The sequence below is a fragment of the Gobius niger genome (assembly GCF_951799975.1).
Source record: "Gobius niger genome assembly, contig: SCAFFOLD_162, whole genome shotgun sequence".
NCBI lineage: Eukaryota > Metazoa > Chordata > Actinopteri > Gobiiformes > Gobiidae > Gobius > Gobius niger.
Window position 1 is genome coordinate 1 of NW_027639184.1, and position 24901 is coordinate 24901.

General features: G+C 37.7%; 1 protein-coding gene across 1 annotated transcript; it reads right to left on the reverse strand.

The window, feature by feature from the left end:
- Positions 1 to 7893: 7893 nt before the first annotated feature.
- Positions 7894 to 23995, reverse strand: LOC306982789 (uncharacterized protein; the record flags this gene model as incomplete). The annotated part of the gene is made up of 3 exons (XM_079583242.1): positions 7894 to 8031; positions 15743 to 15850; positions 23466 to 23995. Coding segments are annotated over 3 exons (776 nt in total), but the record flags the coding sequence as incomplete, so codon positions are not given.
- Positions 23996 to 24901: the final 906 nt, after the last annotated feature.

Here is a 24901-nt window from a genome sequence, read left to right on the forward strand (position 1 = left end):
AAAGGAACGGAGATTTTCAATCCTCTAAAATGCAGTGCAGGACCGGGCACTCGCAGAAGACTCTGGAGTGACGGCCGGTAAGAATCTGTGCTATTTGCGTACGAGATGAACGTTGTCAATGCGCTCTATGCTAAGCTGCTGATTTCTTGTTTGTGCGCACATATTGCTAATGTTAGCATACACTGCTGGAAAATACTCGCGTAAAAACAAAGGTGGAAACTCAAAGAACCTCATGGGTGTTCTTACAATATCATTGGTTAAAAACATCGAATAAATTATGTTGCCCATACTTACCTGGTGTACTTGTACGTGTAATATTACGAGCTAAAACATGGATACTTGATTTTTATGTGTAAAATAATACTCATACCTTTTATTGCAAATAATAATGTTGAATTGTGCATGGCGTATACTTACACTGGGTATCTTTGTGTTCTTGTGTTTAAGGTTTTTCACCTACTATTATTCTACAAACAACTACTACTGTTCATCAATAAATAAGTTGATCAAATGAAGTTGAATTGAGTGAATCCCAGTTAAAATTCTCCAGAAGCGTTGCCCACCCTAGTCAAGCATAGGAACCCGCACAGCTGCAAATAGATAGCTTGACAATGACTAAAAAGATGGTTTGACTATAATAAATTATCAATGAATGTGAATAAAACAAAATATATTATATTCGGTATTAAGAGAATTGATAATCCAACAACACTACACATAAATTTTTTTTGGGAGTTCATGTTGATGAAAGACTAAATTGTAAATTATGTGAAATCAAAAGTGTCAAAAAATAATCGGCATATTGTGTAAAATCAAAGCAGTTTTAAATCAAAATTCACTCCATTTATTATACAACGCTCTCATTCTTCCACACCTAAATGATGGTGTGGTACTCTGGGGGAATAATTATAAAAGTACCATCCAACCCATTTTTATCCTACAAATAAAGCGTCACATCCCCCTGTACCTCGCTGCTGTGAGGTGCCACTGCTAACCCCTGTGCCACCGTGTTCTATGGAGCCCCCCCTGCTCTGCAAAGGCACAGATGGTTTGTACGTCTGGCGTGTCGTTCGTCACGGATCCACCGGCCGTCTCAGACAAACGTCCCCCAGGGCTGCGTTTTATTTCTGGCCCCGTCGCTGTCAGTGCTAATGGGCCCCTGACAGTGAGCCCGACTGGGGCCCCCGGGCCGCGTTATGGTCTGTGAACGCCCGCTGACGTCACCGCCATACATGACCTTTACCCACGGCGCCCCCTGGCTTCGGTCACGAGCTTTGAAGTCATACTAACGGCATGTGAAGAGATCGATGTGTTTACGGCAGGGGTGGGAAAGTCACCAAATCACCGAGGGCCGAACCACTGGAGCCAATTTTCTGCAATTGCCAATATTTTACATTATCTGGGATGGGTTTTTTTTCCTCCAGTTCGGCTTTACCCAAATCTAAAAGCTGCAAAGCGACAGTGTAGTGCCTCATTTCAAAGCTAAGGCCTGCAAAACTATATAGCTTTCGGTTGTATTGTTGCCGCTCTTTTGTCAAATTTTTGAAGCGTCTTTGAAGTTTTTATTGTGGGTTTTTTAAGTAAGTTCAAGAAAGTATTTTTGCCCTTTTTTCTTGTCACTTTTTTCTCGCTCTTTAGTCACTTTTTTGTTGTATTGTTGTTGCTTTTCTGGCCTGTTTTAGTCACTCTTTTGTTGTGTTTTATGTCGTTTTTTCGTCACTTTGTTGTGTTTTTCGATGCCATTTTGATGCTGTCTTTTCAAGAAGCTTTTAGGTTTGGGTAAAGCCAAAAATGTGCTCAGTTCAGGTGGGAGTTAAGAGGTTAAAAAAAACATATGTAAACAGTAGCATTTTGTGTTTATATTATACTGTTTTTTACACAATAACCACCAAAGCAAAAAAGTGGCTCATCTTCCCCCGACTTTGGCAGGTGTGTGAGAAAATTCATCTTGGGGGCCAATCTGAATATCGATGTTGAGGCGAAACTGCAGGGAAAACAGTACCACATGCCGATATTTTGGATTTAGTTTTTGAATAGTTATTAATGGGGGAAAAATATGCAAAAAATGTTCTGAAAAAACAACAGCCTTCAAAATATTAGTGCAGGACTGGAGTCTGTAGGAGCTTTAAGTGCTCACGTCGCCACGGAGGGAATAATTAAATTTACTATTTTGTAGACAAGCTTTTGGGGCCCCCCTGTAGAGCCACTTTGGGAACCACTGTTCTAGACACTCAAGGTCGCCTCACATCCACAAGTAAATGACTTATGTGTTTTTGTCACTTTTTTATTACTTTTTTGCTGCTCTTCTGTCACTTTTTTGCTGGATTTTTGTCTTTTTTCTGCTGGATTTTTGTCTTTTTTCTGCTGGATTTTTGTCTTTTTTCTGCTGGATTTTTGTCTTTTTTTCTGCTGAATTTTTGTCTTTTTCTGCTGGATTTTTGTCACTTTTTTGCTGGATTTTTGTCTTTTTTCTGCTGGATTTTTGTCATTTCTTTGCTGGATTTTTGTTATTTTTTTCTGCTGGATTTTTGTCATTTTTCTGCTGGATTTTTGTCATTTCTTTGCTGGATTTTTGTCTTTTTTTTCTGCTGGATTTTTGTCTTTTTTCTGCTGGATTTTTGTCTTTTTTCTGCTGGATTTTTGTCTTTTTTTCTGCTGGATTTTTGTCTTTTTTCTGCTGGATTTTTGTCTTTTTTCTGCTGGATTTTTGTCTTTTTTCTGCTGGATTTTTGTCTTTTTTCTGCTGGATTTTTGTCTTTTTTCTGCTGGATTTTTGTCTTTTTTTCTGCTGAATTTTTGTCTTTTTTCTGCTGGATTTTTGTCTTTTTCTGCTGGATTTTTGTCACTTTTTTGCTGGATTTTTGTCTTTTTTCTGCTGGATTTTTGTCATTTCTTTGCTGGATTTTTGTTATTTTTTTCTGCTGGATTTTTGTCTTTTTTTCTGCTGAATTTTTGTCTTTTTTCTGCTGGATTTTTGTCTTTTTCTGCTGGATTTTTGTCACTTTTTTGCTGGATTTTTGTCTTTTTTCTGCTGGATTTTTGTCATTTCTTTGCTGGATTTTTGTTATTTTTTTCTGCTGGATTTTTGTCATTTTTCTGCTGGATTTTTGTCATTTCTTTGCTGGATTTTTGTCATTTTTTTCTGCTGGATTTTTGTCTTTTTTCTGCTGGATTTTTGTCTTTTTTTCTGCTGGATTTTTGTCTTTTTTCTGCTGGATTTTTGTCATTTTTTTGCTGGATTTTTGTCTTTTTTCTGCTGGATTTTTGTCCTTTTTCTGCTGGATTTTTGTCTTTTTTCTGCTGGATTTTTGTCATTTCTTTGCTGGATTTTTGTCATTTTTTTCTGCTGGATTTTTGTCTTTTTTCTGCTGGATTTTTGTCTTTTTTCTGCTGGATTTTTGTCTTTTTCCGCTGGATTTTTGTCACTTTTTTGCTGGATTTTTGTCATTTTTCTGCTGGATTTTTGTCTTTTTTCTGCTGGATTTTTGTCTTTTTTCTGCTGGATTTTTGTCATTTCTTTGCTGGATTTTTGTAATTTTTTTCTGCTGGATTTTTGACATTTTTCTGCTGGATTTTTGTCATTTTTTTGCTGGATTTTTGTCTTTTTTCTGCTGGATTTTTGTCTTTTTTCTGCTGGATTTTTGTCATTTTTCTGCTGGATTTTTGTCATTTCTTTGCTGGATTTTTGTCATTTTTTTCTGCTGGATTTTTGTCATTTTTCTGCTGGATTTTTGTCTTTTTCTGCTGGATTTTTGTCACTTTTTTGCTGGATTTTTGTCTTTTTTCTGCTGGATTTTTGTCTTTTTTCTGCTGGATTTTTGTCTTTTTTCTGCTGGATTTTTGTCTTTTTTCTGCTGGATTTTTGTCTTTTTTCTGCTGGATTTTTGTCTTTTTTCTGCTGGATTTTTGTCTTTTTTTTGCTGGATTTTTGTCTTTTTTTTGCTGGATTTTTGTCTTTTTTTTGCTGGATTTTTGTCTTTTTTCTGCTGGATTTTTGTCACTTTTTTGCTGGATTTTTGTCTTTTTTTTGCTGCATTTTTGTCATTTTTTTGCTGGATTTTTGTCTTTTTTCTGCTGGATTTTTGTCACTTTTTTGCGTTAGTATTGTTTGTTTATAATTTACCTTAGTTACAAAGGACAACACATTATGTTCATTTGAGTCATTTCTTTATTTTGAGGCTTCAGTTAATTTGGTTTGAATTGTTTACCTACACTTGTCTTTGTTTTGAGGTGCTGCAGACAAAGACTGGCTGGAGGGGTTGGAGGCCATTTTGAAACCTTGGAGTGTACCATAACAATGAACGGAGGGGGAAGACCAAGTGTCACACGTTTTATTCAGTTATTCTATTGGTTGAACTTACTTTATCTGCACATATTATTTTGAGCTAAGTTATAGTTATGTTTGCTTTACTTGGTTGTTCTGATAAGTTTTGCTAAGTTTAGTACGTTTGTGTTTTCTTTGTGTTATACCTCCCTCTTATATTGGTTATATGGTTTACCTTTTAGTTGGTCCACGACAAACATCAACAATTAGTCAGTACCAGACTAAACAGGAATGTTTTTAAAGGGGGGGTATTGTGCAAAATTGACTTTTTCAAGCTTTCCATCCTGTTATTCTGTCATTCCCTCATTAAAAACATGGCTGAAGTGTTGCCTTGGCACATTCACGTATTTCTGAGTAATCTGTAAAAACTCTGATGGCGGCCATTTTAGGGACAGGTTTTTGTCACATTTTAGTCATTTTTTGTTGAATTTTTGTCATTTTTTTGACATTTTTTTGTTGAATTTTTGTTGAATTTTTGTCATTTTTTTGACATTTTTTTGACATTTTTTGTTGAATTTTTGTCACATTTTTGTTGAATTTTTGTCAAATTTTTGTCACTTTTTTGTTGAATTTTTGTCAAATTTTTGTCACTTTGTTGTTTAATTTTTGTCACATTTTTGTTGAATTTTTGTCAAATTTTTGTCATTTTTTTTGTTGAATTTTTGTCACTTTTTTGTTGAATTTTTGTCACATTTTTGTTGAATTTTTGTCACTTTTTTGTTGAATTTTGACATTTTTTGACTTTTTTTTGTTGAATTTTTGTTGAATTTTTGTCACTTTTTTGTTGAATTTTTGTGACATTTTTGTTGAATTTTTGTCACATTTTTGTCCTCCTAGGAACGCCCCCACCTCCTGGAGACGCCTCCGAGCTTTCGTCACCAGCCGAGTAACCAACCACTGCTCCTCAGCAGAACCCCCTCCCCACTGATGCCACAGACAGCGTGTGGAGGGGGCGTGTCGGAAAGGCTCAGAGGCTCTTAAAGCAGTACTGAGTAACTCTTCCCCCTAGAGGCCATAAGCGCAACTGCAGGTGTCGTAGCAAGTTACGATTTTTTAACTTATTAATGGTCTTGGAGAGTAAATCCGACGCTGACAGGAAAGGTGAAGGGAGAGAGGGTTACTGTGCATCCAATTATACAATGGAAATACTTTTTTTCACTCAAACTTGGCTGTAAATACTGTTTAAAGTCACGTTAGCTTTGCCCGTTAGCATGTTAGCTTCTTCTTCGTGATTCCATTAGTGTGTATTGCTTTCTCCGGACCGGTGGCAGTCAAGTTGCAAACATGGTTTTCTGGCCAGAGACACCAGGGGGCGATGAATCCCCCTCCAATCATCCCATAAACACTTGTATCACCCCCACAGGGACTACGGGGAGGGTTTATTAAGGTAAACACGTTACTTAGAGCTGCTTTAAAGAGACAGAGGCCCATTTCAAGACATTCACTACAGCCATTTTGAGAGAGACATTTTATACAAGGCAGTTATTCTAATTTCCTGCATTTACAGACCAACAGAAGGTTTGTCATCATTGTAGTGTGATATAGACTGGTGCTATGTGACTGAAAAAAGCCGAACACCCCCTCTTCAGATATCCTCCTGTATTTCATGTAACCTAATGCAGCTGTAAGCTCTCCCACAAATCCAGCTTTCACCAGGAAAAGCACAAAAGCCAAAAGGCTGGCAGGATTTTCCCCCCGTCTCCGCGGCGCAGCTCTGATTGCCGCATTGTTGCAGATTAATCCTCAGCAGATCTTTTTTTTTATTTCACTCTCATAACCCACAGATAAAATATAATTGAACGCTCAGCTCCAGTAAAGCTCTCACAGCGACTTCCAAATCTCACTTATTTTACACGAGCGGAGCCGCCGCCGCCGCCCTGATACGTTTCACTGTTTTAACAGAGACGCGTTTATAATTACAGGATATAAAAGCTGTTTATACCAAGAGCGCCGGGCTGGGAAAGGAATCGAAACTGTATATATTCAAATTTCACCTGGTTAAAGAAAGAGAAATGTTGAATTAATGCAAAAATAAAGCATTTTATACCATGGTCTGGGTGAATACTGGACTCTGATTGGCTGGTGCATTATTTTGGTATAACCGCACACGTAGTCCGGTAGTTAAATCACTGGGATAGATACAGACGGCATCTCTGGAATCGCCCACATATGGTCATTTTTGAAAACAGTTAAGGGGGAAAACAATTTAGAAAAAATCTAAACTTTCTCTAATTATTCAAAAACTACTGTAACAAATGCTGAATTATAGATATAGTTTCTACTAAATAATGATACAAAGACATGGGGAGGAGCAAAGTGGTTCAACAGCCCATAAATACATGAATAACGGAGCATCGGGCTAATGCTAACGGTTAGTTAGCACTAGCTACAACTGCCGTTTTTTCACTTCTACAGAACAATCTGTTGCAACAAAATATCCATATGGGCCCGATTTACACATGACTTTACTTGTATGTGATAAATAAGTTGATATTCCACCAGAAAATGGCAAAAAAGAGGGAAAAATTGTGTTTCTCTAAAGATTCTATTTTCCCCCTCGGCGAGGCCACGCCCCCTTCTATGACGAGATGCCGTCTGTATCTATATCACTCCGCTGTGGCGTCGCCATAGCAACGCATGACACAGCTGAATCAGATAAAGGCGTAATTAGTGACTGACAGGAACGTATGAGATGGATTTTGTGTTAATTTCAACGTTTTTGGCCAAAACCAAACGTTTGCTAAATGTTTGTAGAGGAGAGTGAGCAGCTCGGTTAGCTACTGTTAATAACATACGAGCTTTACATTTCTATTGGAAACGGTTAAGGCTATTCATCATTTTCAGGCGTACATAAAATGATCCTGCATTGAAGCATATTTGTCTGGATTAGTAAAGTCAAACATAAAAGTTTCAGTTGGGGGGGCCCAGGTGTGAGCGACTCCACCGCAGCTGTTTCCATAAACAGTTGAGCTGGTTGAGCTAGCTAGCTTTAGCTTCAGGTTAAACCTTGTAAAAGGTAAATAACTCCTGCCCACGAGTGCCGCATATCGGTGTTTCCTTCCAGGGAAAAGTGTTTCCGGGTTAGTCCTGTTGTGTTGTGATTCTGTGCTGATGTTGTGTCGTTGAGCCTGACTGAGATCCTCGTAATAGCTGCGGAGAATGACTCGCTCTGAGACCAGCCTTCAGTGACCGGCTAATAACCCACACAAAATAGTCCCGTAGTCTGGCAGATTTAGTGACTTTAGTCAATGAAAAACACATTTATTATAAATGTTAGGTTTGTGGGACCCTGGTATAAGCGGATTAAACAACGAGGAGCCGCGTTAGACGTTATAATGCAGGAGGAACAACACTGTGTCGGGCGTTAGAACCGTCTAATGCACTAATCCTTACGTATTGTGATGATTTGGATTTGTTTCCTGGTGAAAGTGTAAATCTGCTCTATAATATACAGTCTCTACATACAGTATAAGTGCATACTCTACAGTATAAGTACATACTCTACATACAGTATAAGTACATACTCTACAGTATAAGTACATACTCTACAGTATAAGTACATACTCTACAGTATGTGGTGTTTGTGTTTGGTACTGACCAGCACGTAGCCGAAGGGGCTGAGTCGCTCCATGCAAACCTCGCTCCACTGGTCCGTGAACAGCACGTCCTTCAGCCGCTTGTTGATCATGGAGTTCACCTCCTGCAGACTGAACACCAGAGAGGGTTATCTACTGAACACCAGAGAGAGTTATCTACTGAACACCAGAGAGGGTTATCTACTGAACACCAGAGAGGGTTATCTACTAAACACCAGAGAGGGTTATCTACTGAACACCAGAGAGGGTTATCTACTGAACACCAGAGAGAGTTATCTACTGAACACCAGAGAGAGTTATCTACTGAACACCAGAGAGAGTTATCTACTAAACACCAGAGAGAGAGTTATCTACTAAACACCAGAGAGGGTTATCTACTGAACACCAGAGAGAGAGTTATCTACTAAACACCAGAGAGAGAGTTATCTACTGAACACCAGAGAGAGTTATCTACTAAACACCAGAGAGAGAGTTATCTACTAAACACCAGAGAGAGTTATCTACTAAACACCAGAGAGAGGATTATCTACTAAACACCAGAGAGAGAGTTATCTACTGAACACCAGAGAGAGTTATCTACTAAACACCAGAGAGAGAGTTATCTACTAAACACCAGAGAGAGTTATCTACTAAACACCAGAGAGAGGATTATCTACTAAACACCAGAGAGAGAGTTATCTACTGAACACCAGAGAGGGTTATCTACTAAACACCAGAGAGAGTTATCTACTGAACACCAGAGAGAGTTATCTACTAAACACCAGAGAGAGAGTTATCTACTAAACACCAGAGAGGGTTATCTACTGAACACCAGAGAGAGAGTTATCTACTAAACACCAGAGAGAGAGTTATCTACTGAACACCAGAGAGAGTTATCTACTAAACACCAGAGAGAGAGTTATCTACTAAACACCAGAGAGAGTTATCTACTAAACACCAGAGAGAGGATTATCTACTAAACACCAGAGAGAGAGTTATCTACTGAACACCAGAGAGAGTTATCTACTAAACACCAGAGAGAGTTATCTACTAAACACCAGAGAGAGAGTTATCTACTGAACACCAGAGAGGGTTATCTACTAAACACCAGAGAGGAAACACCAGAGAGGGTTATCTACTGAACACCAGAGAGAGTTATCTACAGAACACCAGAGAGAGTTATCTACTGAACACCAGAGAGAGTTATCTACAGAACACCAGAGAGAGTTATCTACTGAACACCAGAGAGAGTTATCTACTGAACACCAGAGAGGAAACACCAGAGAGAGTTATCTACTGAACACCAGAGAGAGTTATCTACAGAACACCAGAGAGAGTTATCTACTGAACACCAGAGAGAGTTATCTACTGAACACCAGAGAGGAAACACCAGAGAGAGTTATCTACTGAACACCAGAGAGGGTTATCTACTGAACACCAGAGAGAGTTACCTACTGAACACCAGAGAGGAAACACCAGAGAGAGAGTTATCTACTGAACACCAGAGAGGGTTATCTACTGAACACCAGAGAGGTTTATCTACTGAACACCAGAGAGGGTTATCTACTGAACACCAGAGAGGAAACACCAGAGAGAGTTATCTACTGAACACCAGAGAGGGTTATCTACTGAACACCAGAGAGGTTTATCTACTGAACACCAGAGAGGTTTATCTACTGAACACCAGAGAGGGTTATCTACTGAACACCAGAGAGAGTTATCTACTGAACACCAGAGAGGAAACACCAGAGAGAGTTATCTACTGAACACCAGAGAGAGTTATCTACTGAACACCAGAGAGGGTTATCTACTGAACACCAGAGAGGGTTATCTACTGAACACCAGAGAGGAAACACCAGAGAGAGTTATCTACTGAACACCAGAGAGGGTTATCTACTGAACACCAGAGAGGGTTATCTACTGAACACCAGAGAGAGTTATCTACTGAACACCAGAGAGGTTTATCTACTGAACACCAGAGAGGGTTATCTACTGAACACCAGAGAGAGTTATCTACTGAACACCAGAGAGGGTTATCTACTGAACACCAGAGAGGAAACACCAGAGAGGGTTATCTACTGAACACCAGAGAGAGTTATCTACTGAACACCAGAGAGGGTTATCTACTGAACACCAGAGAGGGTTATCTACTGAACACCAGAGAGGATTATCTACTGAACACCAGAGAGGGTTATCTACTGAACACCAGAGAGAGTTATCTACTGAACACCAGAGAGGTTTATCTACTGAACACCAGAGAGGGTTATCTACTGAACACCAGAGAGGTTTATCTACTGAACACCAGAGAGAGTTATCTACTGAACACCAGAGAGGTTTATCTACTGAACACCAGAGAGGGTTATCTACTGAACACCAGAGAGGGTTATCTACTGAACACCAGAGAGAGTTATCTACTGAACACCAGAGAGAGTTATCTACTGAACACCAGAGAGGAAACACCAGAGAGGATTATCTACTGAACACCAGAGAGGGTTATCTACTGAACACCAGAGAGAGTTATCTACTGAACACCAGAGAGGAAACACCAGAGAGGATTATCTACTGAACACCAGAGAGGGTTATCTACTGAACACCAGAGAGGGTTATCTACTGAACACCAGAGAGAGTTATCTACTGAACACCAGAGAGAGTTATCTACTGAACACCAGAGAGAGTTATCTACTGAACACCAGAGAGAGTTATCTACTGAACACCAGAGAGAGAGTTATCTACTGAACACCAGAGAGAGTTATCTACTGAACACCAGAGAGGGTTATCTACTGAACACCAGAGAGAGAGTTATCTACTGAACACCAGAGAGAGTTATCTACTGAACACCAGAGAGGGTTATCTACTGAACACCAGAGAGAGTTATCTACTGAACACCAGAGAGAGTTATCTACTGAACACCAGAGAGGGTTATCTACTGAACACCAGAGAGGGAACACCAGAGAGGGTTATCTACTGAACACCAGAGAGAGTTATCTACTGAACACCAGAGAGGGTTATCTACTGAACACCAGAGAGGGTTATCTACTGAACACCAGAGAGGGTTATCTACTGAACACCAGAGAGGAAACACCAGAGAGAGTTATCTACTGAACACCAGAGAGAGTTATCTACTGAACACCAGAGAGGAAACACCAGAGAGGATTATCTACTGAACACCAGAGAGAGAGTTATCTACTGAACACCAGAGAGAGTTATCTACTAAACACCAGAGAGAGTTATCTACTAAACACCAGAGAGAGAGTTATCTACTGAACACCAGAGAGAGTTATCTACTGAACACCAGAGAGAGTTATCTACAGAACACCAGAGAGAGTTATCTACTGAACACCAGAGAGAGTTATCTACTGAACACCAGAGAGGAAACACCAGAGAGAGTTATCTACTGAACACCAGAGAGGGTTATCTACTGAACACCAGAGAGAGTTACCTACTGAACACCAGAGAGGAAACACCAGAGAGAGAGTTATCTACTGAACACCAGAGAGGGTTATCTACTGAACACCAGAGAGGTTTATCTACTGAACACCAGAGAGGGTTATCTACTGAACACCAGAGAGGAAACACCAGAGAGAGTTATCTACTGAACACCAGAGAGGGTTATCTACTGAACACCAGAGAGGTTTATCTACTGAACACCAGAGAGGTTTATCTACTGAACACCAGAGAGGGTTATCTACTGAACACCAGAGAGAGTTATCTACTGAACACCAGAGAGGAAACACCAGAGAGAGTTATCTACTGAACACCAGAGAGAGTTATCTACTGAACACCAGAGAGGGTTATCTACTGAACACCAGAGAGGGTTATCTACTGAACACCAGAGAGGAAACACCAGAGAGAGTTATCTACTGAACACCAGAGAGGGTTATCTACTGAACACCAGAGAGGGTTATCTACTGAACACCAGAGAGAGTTATCTACTGAACACCAGAGAGGTTTATCTACTGAACACCAGAGAGGGTTATCTACTGAACACCAGAGAGAGTTATCTACTGAACACCAGAGAGGGTTATCTACTGAACACCAGAGAGGAAACACCAGAGAGGGTTATCTACTGAACACCAGAGAGAGTTATCTACTGAACACCAGAGAGGGTTATCTACTGAACACCAGAGAGGGTTATCTACTGAACACCAGAGAGGATTATCTACTGAACACCAGAGAGGGTTATCTACTGAACACCAGAGAGAGTTATCTACTGAACACCAGAGAGGTTTATCTACTGAACACCAGAGAGGGTTATCTACTGAACACCAGAGAGGTTTATCTACTGAACACCAGAGAGAGTTATCTACTGAACACCAGAGAGGTTTATCTACTGAACACCAGAGAGGGTTATCTACTGAACACCAGAGAGGGTTATCTACTGAACACCAGAGAGAGTTATCTACTGAACACCAGAGAGAGTTATCTACTGAACACCAGAGAGGAAACACCAGAGAGGATTATCTACTGAACACCAGAGAGGGTTATCTACTGAACACCAGAGAGAGTTATCTACTGAACACCAGAGAGGAAACACCAGAGAGGATTATCTACTGAACACCAGAGAGGGTTATCTACTGAACACCAGAGAGGGTTATCTACTGAACACCAGAGAGAGTTATCTACTGAACACCAGAGAGAGTTATCTACTGAACACCAGAGAGAGTTATCTACTGAACACCAGAGAGAGTTATCTACTGAACACCAGAGAGAGAGTTATCTACTGAACACCAGAGAGAGTTATCTACTGAACACCAGAGAGGGTTATCTACTGAACACCAGAGAGAGAGTTATCTACTGAACACCAGAGAGAGTTATCTACTGAACACCAGAGAGGGTTATCTACTGAACACCAGAGAGAGTTATCTACTGAACACCAGAGAGAGTTATCTACTGAACACCAGAGAGGGTTATCTACTGAACACCAGAGAGGGAACACCAGAGAGGGTTATCTACTGAACACCAGAGAGAGTTATCTACTGAACACCAGAGAGGGTTATCTACTGAACACCAGAGAGGGTTATCTACTGAACACCAGAGAGGGTTATCTACTGAACACCAGAGAGGAAACACCAGAGAGAGTTATCTACTGAACACCAGAGAGAGTTATCTACTGAACACCAGAGAGGGTTATCTACTGAACACCAGAGAGAGTTATCTACTGAACACCAGAGAGGGTTATCTACTGAACACCAGAGAGAGTTATCTACTGAACACCAGAGAGAGTTATCTACTGAACACCAGAGAGGGTTATCTACTGAACACCAGAGAGGGTTATCTACTGAACACCAGAGAGAGAGTTATCTACTGAACACCAGAGAGAGTTATCTACTGAACACCAGAGAGGGTTATCTACTGAACACCAGAGAGGGTTATCTACTGAACACCAGAGAGGGTTATCTACTGAACACCAGAGAGGGTTATCTACTGAACACCAGAGAGGGTTATCTACTGAACACCAGAGAGAGAGTTATCTACTGAACACCAGAGAGAGTTATCTACTGAACACCAGAGAGGGTTATCTACTGAACACCAGAGAGAGTTATCTACTGAACACCAGAGAGAGAGTTATCTACTGAACACCAGAGAGAGTTATCTACTGAACACCAGAGAGGGTTATCTACTAAACACCAGAGAGGAAACACCAGAGAGGAAACACCAGAGAGAGTTATCTACTGAACACCAGAGAGGAAACACCAGAGAGAGTTATCTACTGAACACCAGAGAGGGAACACCAGAGAGAGTTATCTACTGAACACCAGAGAGAGAGTTATCTACTAAACACCAGAGAGGGAACACCAGAGAGAGTTATCTACTAAACACCAGAGAGAGTTATCTACTGAACACCAGAGAGAGTTATCTACTGAACACCAGAGAGGAAACACCAGAGAGGATTATCTACTGAACACCAGAGAGGGTTATCTACTGAACACCAGAGAGAGTTATCTACTGAACACCAGAGAGGGTTATCTACTGAACACCAGAGAGGGTTATCTACTGAACACCAGAGAGGAAACACCAGAGAGAGTTACCTACTGAACACCAGAGAGAGTTATCTACTGAACACCAGAGAGGAAACACCAGAGAGAGTTATCTACTGAACACCAGAGAGAGTTATCTACTGAACACCAGAGAGAGTTATCTACTGAACACCAGAGAGAGTTATCTACTGAACACCAGAGAGGGTTATCTACTAAACACCAGAGAGGGTTATCTACTAAACACCAGAGAGGGTTATCTACTGAACACCAGAGAGAGAGTTATCTACTAAACACCAGAGAGAGTTATCTACTGAACACCAGAGAGAGTTATCTACTGAACACCAGAGAGGGTTATCTACTAAACACCAGAGAGGGTTATCTACTAAACACCAGAGAGGGTTATCTACTGAACACCAGAGAGAGGGTTATCTACTGAACACCAGAGAGAGTTATCTACTGAACACCAGAGAGAGTTATCTACTGAACACCAGAGAGAGTTATCTACTGAACACCAGAGAGAGTTATCTACTGAACACCAGAGAGAGTTATCTACTGAACACCAGAGAGAGTTATCTACTGAACACCAGAGAGAGTTATCTACTGAACACCAGAGAGAGTTATCTACTGAACACCAGAGAGAGTTATCTACTGAACACCAGAGAGGGTTATCTACTAAACACCAGAGAGGGTTATCTACTGAACACCAGAGAGGGTTATCTACTGAACACCAGAGAGGGTTATCTACTAAACACCAGAGAGGGTTATCTACTGAACACCAGAGAGGGAACACCAGAGAGAGTTATCTACTGAACACCAGAGAGAGTTATCTACTGAACACCAGAGAGAGAGTTATCTACTGAACACCAGAGAGAGTTATCTACTGAACACCAGAGAGGATTATCTACTGAACACCAGAGAGGGAACACCAGCCGTTACACCGGCTCAGCACAGATCACTTTCACTCCGGTATCGATACCGATACTTTTCAGATACTGACACTAAAATATGTGTCGTCGAGAAACAGAAAACAGGAAACAGACATTTAAAAAATGGGGAAAATAATTGAGTAATTGAAAAAATTGAGAAAAAAATTGAGGCAAAAATAAAAATAAAAAAAAATAATTGAGGGAAAATTGTGAAAATATTGGGCAAAAACAAAAATTAAAAAAGGGGAAAAAATAAATAAAAATCTTGAAAAAATGTGGGAAAAATTGGGAAGACTGGGGGGTGGGGGAATTAGAAAAACAAATGGGGGAAAATTGGAGGAAATGGCGAAAAAATGTAAAATAATAGGCAAAAAAAGTGGAATAATCTGGGGGAAAAATTGGAGAAATTGTGGTAAAATAAAACATTTAAAATTGGGGAAAATGGGAAAGAAATGGCAGAAATAGGGAAAATATGAGCAATAAAACAAATGAAAAAAAATAATGTAAACAAAAATAAAAAATAAAAAAAATTGAAGGAAAATGGTGAAAATATTGGGCAAAAAAATTTGAAAAAGTGAGAATGGGGGAAAAAATGTGGAAATAGGATAAATATAAGTAATGAAAAAAATTGCAAAAATGGGGGAACAAAAGTGCAGGCAAAAATTTAAAAAAAAATGTCGGAAAAATTTGGCAAACATTGGGCAAAAAGTGAAAATAAAAAGTTTTAAAAATTGGGGAAACATTATTTATTTGAGCTGAAACAACCAAGTCGCTTCATTTAAAGTTGTCCCTACAGACCGGTCGTACCTAAACTTTCTTGTTTCCGACACCCTGGTATTGTCTAACGGTGCCCAGACCTCGATGGGAAAGTTCATGTTTGATCTGCAGCGTTTTGCTCCAGAACTGTCCTCGTAAAGGTTTGTTTCCGGTTTGTCTCACCCGATGATGTACATGTCCGTGTTCCCGTCGCCCACGTTCAGACCCAACAGGGACGTGATGTCATCGGGCGGCTGGGCGGAGCCGACGTTCCAGGTGATGACGTGGATCCTGCACAGACGAGACGGAACGAGTGAAGCCAAAGAGTCTGCGTTTTAGGGCTGTGCAATTAATCGAAATTCGATTACAATTTCGATTACAACAGTAAACGATTACAAAATTAGCATAATCGCCAAAAATCGATTATAATTAATTTTATTTTTTTTCAAAAAATGTTTTCAATTTTTTTTTCACATTTTTAATTTTTGGATTTTTGTCTTTTTTGCTGGATTTTTGTCTTTTTTGCTGGATTTTTGTATTTTTTTTGCTGGATTTTTGTAATTTTTTGCTGGATTTTTGTAATTTTTTTGCTGGATTTTTGTCACTTTTTTGCTGGATTTTTGTCATTTTTGCTGGATTTTTGTCACTTTTTTGATGGATTTTTGTCTTTTTTCTGCTGGATTTTTGTCTTTTTTCTGCTGGATTTTTGTCTTTTTTCTGCTGGATTTTTGTCACTTTTTTGTGGAGTTTTGTATTTTTTTTGCTGGATTTTTGTAATTTTTTGCTGGATTTTTGTCACTTTTTTGCTGGATTTTTGTCTTTTTTGCTGGATTTTTGTCACTTTTTTGATGGATTTTTGTCTTTTTTCTGCTGGATTTTTGTCTTTTTTCTGCTGGATTTTTGTCACTTTTTTGCTGGATTTTTGTCACTTTTTTGCTGGATTTTTGCTGGATTTTTGTCACTTTTTTGGTGGAGTTTTGTATTTTTTTTGCTGGATTTTTGTAATTTTTTGCTGGATTTTTGTAATTTTTTTGCTGGATTTTTGTCACTTTTTTGCTGGATTTTTGTCTTTTTTCTGCTGGATTTTTGTCACTTTTTTGTGGAGTTTTGTATTTTTTTTGCTGGATTTTTGTCTTTTTTTTGCTGGATTTTTGTCTTTTTTCTGCTGGATTTTTGTCATTTTTCTGCTGGATTTTGTCTTTTTTTTATGGATTTTTGTCACTTTTTTGCTGGATTTTTGTCTTTTTTTTGCTGGATTTTTGTCTTTTTTTATGGATTGTCTTTTTTTTGCTGGATTTTTTTAAAGGCAACAAATAATCGTTTGAATAATCGTGATTTCAATTATGACAAAAATAATCGTGATTATTATTTTTTCAATAATCGAGCAGCCCTACTGTGTTTCTTTAAAAAAGCATCATTATTAAACCACTTTCTCTAAAACCCAGACGAGGACTTTGATTCAAGTACTCGCCAATACCGAAAACCGACTTCAACAGACTTTTTCACAGCAGATTGGTAATGAGTTTCCTTGAGTAATAATTTTCATTCAATATAATTTCATTTTTATGTCTCTGTCCATCACAGACAGAACAGCTCATGTCCTAAAGCTCCTCAGTGCTTGTGCTTTATTCACTTATGTATTTGTATTTAACAATAGTACTGAGATGTTACTTATTACTGCAGATAAATGCTCTCTTTTCTCCTTTACTTCAGCTCCGTGTGGATTTTCTCCTGTGTTTGTAGTAACTTATCCAGGAGCTTCAGCCTTTTGGCTCAGTATAAACATGTTGTATCTCTTTATTTTGGATTTTCTGACGACTTTTTAGTCTCTGGGTTAGTTTTTGAATAAGTCCCTGGGCATAAAACGGTGTAAGAATCACCAGAACTGGTTAGCCACGAGTTAGCGGCTAGTTAGCATCATTAGCAACATTAGCATCATTAGCCTGTATGTTGTAAACACTGCAGACCAGGGGTGCCCAAAGTGGGGATTTAGTAAAAAAAAAACGTTTAAATTTCAGTCTAGTTTTAGTCGACTAAAATTAAGACTAATTTAGTCGACTTATATTTATAATATTCATTATAATCATATTTAATCGTGGTCCTCGACTTCATGTTTCTGCTCCACATGAATAAAGCTCAGACCTGTCCATTTGGCAGTGAATTTAAATTATATGAGGCTTTTTCAGACGGTCAATAGAAGCTTGGATGATTTTAGTCTCTCCTTTTCATTTTTATTTAGTCTTATTTTAGTCGACTAAAATATCTGGACATTTTAGTCACAGTTTTAGTCTCATGAGAAACGTTTAATTTAGTTTTAGTCCAATTTTAGTCACAAAAATATCACTTTGACTAAAATTAAGACTAAATATTTTAGTCGACGAAATTAACACTGCCCACTAGAGAGTGACCTACTTTGTGCTGTGTGTGGTTAATACCAACTCTCTCCCATTCATTCTCAAAGGTAAATATGGATGCACTACACTTTTTGACCACCAGCGTCAAATTGGGGGCGCTGTTTCTCTCCTTTCGCAAAGTTAAGGAAACACTGTTGTGGTGTCTTGGTATTTATCAATCACAGAGCGTTTTAGCATCAACTTTCACATTTTTCCAACTTTTATTGCAAAGGTTGTTTCGTCAACCACAGTATGTGTTAAAAAATGACTCATAAAAGAATTGATGCTGAACTGACACTTTCAAAATAATCTAATGGGGCATTTTCTTTGAGTTAATGAATGAGGTAAAGTCACTGTAGGTGTTGTAGATACAGGTGTTGTTTTTTTTGCACTAAATTGCTACAATGGTTGATTTTGTTCTTCTAAAATTAGGCTGTTGCCAGAGTTACCATTTGTTTTAATATAGCATGTTATTTGCATAGATAGAATCAAATGCAAATGTAGCTATAAAAAACAAATACAAAGTAAATCAAATAAGGTAACTTTATAATTTGCAGTTAAATGTGTTTTTCGTGCTTGACATCGCCGTGTTTGGCCCGAGACTCACAGGCACCTTTACATATTGGCCTCAGAGACAAAACGTTTGGGCATCGCTGCTGCAGACGCGGCAGTGTTTACAACATGTAGCTCCGGTTAAATCCAGCTCAGACTCTGGTTTAGGGAGTGCACTGCAAAAAGTGAATCAAGCATTGGCTTAAATGACTTGAATCGAGGAAATGTTTCTTGTTTTGAGCGGTTTTCCCTCATTTAGACACTTTTCCTGATCGGACCAAGTTTGCTTTGCTTGTTTGAGGACATTTCAGACCAGTTCTAGGGTAAATCTGGCTTGAAATAAGAAAGTAAAATTGCCAATGAGATAAGACCAATTTTCTTTCCCCATTGGCAAAGAAAATGACCTGAAATAAGGATGAAATGTATCGAAACGAGTCAGAAACATCTCAGAACAAGTGAAATAATCTGGGACAAATGCTCAAGAACTTCTTAACTCGTCAAAACAGCTAAAATGTGGATTATTGTGCTCAAATTGAGATGTTTATACTGATCTAGTTAAATACTTTTAGCAGTGTGTCGTCTGTAATAAAGTCAGCTCTATGTGGAATATTGGATTTACACTAAACTATTCTCCAGTTTGTTGTTATTTCCTCTCCTCAACTGAGAGCTGAGTCCTGTATTAACGAGTATGACTATGACTGGTGCGTCCCTCAATCAAATCTTTCTTGGAGAAGACAGATTAGAATTGCTCCAAATACGATCAGACGGTTTTCAATATTATTCTGTTTCGGTGCAACAGCTCGACTCGCTTCCAGGCGGTGTCAGACAGACGGTCAATAGCGTGGGTTATTTTCTCAGGCAAATGTCCACACGCAGAGACCGGCGTCCAATAGTCCGAGCAGGACGACACAGTGTTCAGCCGCTCCCTTAGTGTTTCCCTTTCACACAGACTCAGGCAGACCAGGCGGAATCACAAAACAAAAACAACCACAACCGGGAGTCTGCGGACGTCTGAGGCCACGTGGATTCAGATACTTCAGATACTTCAGATACCAACGTGGCCAACAAGAGGTGCCCAGAACCCCCTTTAACCTCTTAACTCCCGCCTGAACCGAGAGGATCTTTTTCCTCACGTCATCAGATTTTTGTCCCTTCATTTTTTTGTTGGGTGTTCTACTCATTTTTGTAACTTTTTTGTCATTTTTTTTCACATTTTTGTCATTTTTTTTGTCATTTTTTTGTCCATTTTTTATCAAATTTTTGTCATTTTTTTGTAAGTTTTTTATCAAATTTTTGAAAAAAATATATCACATTTTTGTCATTTTTTCGTCAATTTTTTATCACATTTTTTTGGGGGAAAAATCACATTTTTGTCATTTTTTCGTAAATTTTTTGTCATTTTTTTATCAATTTTTTATCAATTTTTTTTTATTTTTTCATCACATTTTTGTCATTTTTTTGTCACATTTTTGTCATTTTTTCATAAATTTTTTGTAACTTTTTGGTCAAATTTTTATCACATTTTTGTAATTTTTGGTCACATTTTTGTCATTTTTTCGTCATTTTTTAATCAAATTTTTGTCATTTTTTGTAAAAATTTTTATCACATTTTTGTAATTTCTTTTTTCACATTTTTGTCATTTTTTCGTCAATTTTTTATAATTTTTTTGTCAAATTTTTATCAAATTTTTGTAATTTTTTGTCACATTTTTGTCATTTTTTCATCATTTTTTTTGTAATTTCTTGGTCAAATTTATATCACATTTTTGTAATTTTTTAATCACATTTTTGTAATTTTTTTGTCAAATTTTTGTTGTTTCCGTCAATTTTTTATCCAATTTTCGTCATTTTGTGTTGTTTTTTGTTCGTCTGGTCTCGTTTAGATTGTTGATCAATTATTTCATGGCGAATGTAATGTTTTTTTTTGTGTGTGTTTATGATTTTGGTGATTGCTCCATTGTTTTTCTATGTCTATCTTGGCATAGTCTACTTTGAATAGTGGGTTTTCACTTGTATTTGTTATGTGCCTTAAAAATGTAAAATAAAGTTGGGAAATAAAAAATAAAATCCAGCTCAGACTCTGGTTTAGGGAGTGTCGTCTGTAATAAAGTCAGCTCTATGTGGAATATTGGATTTACACTAAACTATTCTCCAGTTTGTTGTTAGATACTTCAGATACCGACGAGGTGTGATTAGACAGTGGCCGTTTTGGGGGCGGGGTTTTGTGAAAGGTCAGTTACAAGTTTTGTTGGGTATTCAACTCATTTTTGTAGCTTTTTAGTCAAATTTTTGTCATTTTTTCGTCAATTTTTTGTCATAATTTCGTCAATTTTTTATCAATTTTTTTTCATTTTTTTGTCACATTTTTTTCATTTTTTTGTCACATTTTGTCAAATTTTTGTCCTTTTTTGTCACTTTTTTGTCATTTTGTCGTAAATTTTTTATCAAATTTTTATCAAATTTTTGTATTTTTTTCGTCAATTTTTTGTCTTTTTTTGTCACGTTTTATCACATTTATGTCATTTTTTGTCATTTTTTGTCATTTTTTTATCAATTTTTTGTCATTTTTTTGTCATTTTTTGTCACATTTTTGTCATGTTTTCGTCAATTTTTTGTAATTTTTTTATCACATTTTTGTCATTTTTTTGTCATTTTTTGTCAAATTTTTGTCATTTTTTATCACATTTTTGTAATTTTTTTGTAATTTTTTTGTCATTTTTTGTCACATTTTTTCAAATTTTTGTAATTTTTTGTCAAATTTTTGTCATTTTTTGTCAAATTTTTGTCATTTTTTATCACATTTTTGTAATTTTTTTCTCATTTTTTTGTCATTTTTTGTCACATTTTTGTCATTTTTTGTCAAATTTTTGTCATTTTTTTTTGTCACATTTTTATCACATTTTTGAATTTTTTTTGTCATTTTTTTTATCAAATTTATGTCATTTTTTGTCATTCTTTTATCACATTTTTGTCATTTTTTTGTCACATTTTTGTCATTTTTTCGTAATTTTTTAATCAAATTTTTATCAATTTTTTTTAATTTTTTTGTCAAATTTTTATCACATTTTTGTCATTTTTTTGTCATTTTTTCCTAAATTTTTTATCAAATTTGTGTCATTTTTTGTAATTTTTGTATCACATTTTTGTAATTTTTTTTGTCACATTTTTGTCATTTTTTCGTAAATTTTATATCAATTTTTTGTCATTTTTTGTCATTTTTTGTTTGTCTGGTTTAGATTATTGGCTAAGAGGTGTGATTAGACAGTGGCCGTTTTGGGTGCGGGGTTTTGTGAAAGGTCAGTTACAATAGTCGTTGGTCTGTCCCGGCTCCGCACTGGGAGTGGTTTGGTCCCATTTGCATCGACAAGGCCCTGGAGCCGCGGAGATCTGACGATATTCAAATCGACTCTGCACTAAATGTTGGTGCTTCGGGGACAGTGGGAACATAGAGAAGCCTTTACAGGACGTCTAAATAAGGGCATTTCCTCCTAATCACTCTTAGATAACAATAACAGGACTAAAAAAGGTTTGCGCCATTTTCATTGAGTTTACACTGGGAAAAAATATGTATCTATTGGTCTGTTAAAATGTATGAGATGCACCAAACTGAAGCATTAAAATAAAAATAAATCTCTGGGGGAGGACGCCCAGACCCCCCTTTTAACCTCCTAACTCCTGCCTGAACCGAGAGGATCTTTTTCCTCACGTCATCAGATTTTTTTTCCATAATTTTTTTGTTGGGTATTCAACTCATATTTGTAGCTTTTTTGTCATTTTTTCGTCCATTTTTTTATCAATTTTTTGTCATTATTTGTAATTTTTTGTCACATTTTTTCGTCAATTTTTTTTTATTTTTTTGTCAAATTTTTATCACATTTTGTCAATTTTCTGTCATTTTTTGTCACATTTTTGCAATTTTTTTGTCACATTTGGTCAAATTTTTGTCCTTTTTTTTTGTCACATTTCCATCATTGTTTTCGTCTCAGTTTTGTTGCTATTTTCACAGCTTTTTTCCAGAAGCTTTTGGATTGGGGTAAAGCCAACCTGGAGAAAATGTGCTCGGTTCAGGTGGGAGTTAAGGTTTTTTTTGTCATTTTGTCGTCAAATTTTTGTAATTTTTTTGTCAAATTTTTATCAAATTTTTATCAATTTTTTGTACTTTTTTTGTCAATTTTTTTTTTAATCATTTTTTTGTCATTTAAAAAAAAAATAATAATAATCTTTTTTTGTCACATTTTTGTCATTTTTTATCACATTTTTTGTCACATTTTTGTCATTTTTTATCACATTTTTGTCATTTTTTTGTCAATTTTTTATCCAATTTTGGTCATTTTTTTGTCACATTTTTGTCATTTTTTTTCACATTTTTTGTCACATTTTTGTCATTTTTTATCACATTTTTGTCATTTTTTTGTCAATTTTTTATCCAATTTTGGTCATTTTTTTCTCACATTTTTGTCATTTTTTTCACATTTCCATCATTGTTTTCATCTCAGTTTTGTCGCTATTTTCTCACCTTTTTCCCAGAAGCTTTTGGATTGGGGTAAAGCCAAACTGGAGAAAATGTGCTCGGTTCACGTGGGAGTTAAGGGGTTAAATATGTCCCCCCACCAGCCTTTTGGCAGTAGCAACGGTTCTTCTATGTTTAAGAAGTTTAAGAAAGTTACTTCTGCATATTCAAAAAAAAAAAAAATCATTCATTTATCAGAGAGAAATCCAACAGATATTTCGTATTTCTCTCAGGGCCCTCCACACAGTGTATGGGGGGCCCTGAAAAAACTTTAGCCCCGGGGCCCATTTTACTTAAATCCGGCCCTGCCTGTCAATAACTTAACATTTCTTGATTACAATTTCTGCTTCACTGAAATAAAAAGATAATTATGCAGCTGTTTTAAATAAGTCCTATTTTCAAAAGCCTTGATCTGCTCTGTAGAAGAACACAGACTGTTTGGAGGTGGTACCTGAAGTCCTCCATGGCCTGCGCCTGCGTGTCCGCCGTCCCGGCCACAGACAGGGCCCTCTGCGCGTGGGGGTTCAGGTGCGAGGGGATGTGCCGGCCCACGGGCGCCGGGTCGGGCACCGAGGCGGCCCGGACCGGCTGGGGGTGGTGGGACGCGGGGCCTTTGGGACTGGCCCTGACGTCGGACGGTCGGGGCGGCGGCGAGTGCTCCCCCGCGGGCTTGGCGACGGGCGCGGGGCGGGGGGGTTTGGGGCGGCTGGGCGCGGAACCATCGGGGGCGCAGCTCTCTCCGCCCGGCTCTTTCGGCTCCGATATGTCCACGGACCCCTCCACGTGGGCGCTCCGCTGGGGCCTGCGGGGCCTGGGCGGGCCGGGGGGCGGTTCCTTCCCGGGCTCTGCCGCGGCGCTCGACTCCCCCGCCTGCGGCACACTCTGGTTATCGGCGTCCATTTTGGGAGATGTCTGCGGAGAGAGAGACAGAAACAGCAGCGTTACCACGGCGCCCAGTGCTGTTGCTATGGCAGGACTCATTTCTCTTAACCTCTTAACTCCCGCCTGAACCGAGAGGAGCTTTTTCCTCACGTCATCACATTTTCCATCATTTTTTTGTTGGGTATTCAACTCATTTTTGTAACTTATTCGTCATTTTTTTGGTCTTTTTTTTGTCATTTTTTTGTCAATTTTTTATCACATTTTTGTCATTTTTTGGTCTTTTTTTTGTCACATTTTTGTCATTTTTTTGTCATTTTTTTGTCAATTCTTATTCCATTTTTGTCATTTTTTGGGTCAATTTTTTGTTATTTTTTGTCAATTTTTTGTCTTTTTTTTGTCAATTTTTTATCACATTTTTGTATTTTTTTTGTCATATTTTGGTCACTTTTTTATCACATTTTTGTCATTTTTTTTGTCAATTTTTTGTCACATTTTTGTCATTTTTTGTCACATTTGTGTCATTTTTTTGTCATTTTTTTGGTCAATTCTTATTCCATATTTGTCATTTTTTTGGGTCATTTTTTTTTTTTATATCACATTTTTGTCATTTTTTTGGTCAAATTTTGGTCAAATTTTTGTCTTTTTTTGGTCAATTTTTTGTCATTTTTTGGTCACATTTTTGTCATTTTTTTGTCATTTTTTGGTCAATTCTTATTCAATTTTTGTCATTTTTTTGGTCCATTTTTTCTTATTTTTTGTCAATTTTTTGTCTTTTTTTTCGTAAATTTTTTGTCACATTTTTGTCATTTTTTCGTAAATTTTTTGTCAATTTCTTGTGACATTTTTGCCACTTTTTCATCTATGTTTCATCACTTTTTTGTCAATGTTTTCTCACTTTTTTGTCACATTTCCATCATTGTTTTCGTCTCAGTTCTGTCGCTATTTCCTCACCTTTTTTCCAGAAGCTTTTGGATTGGGGTAAAGCCAAACTGGAGAAAATGTGCT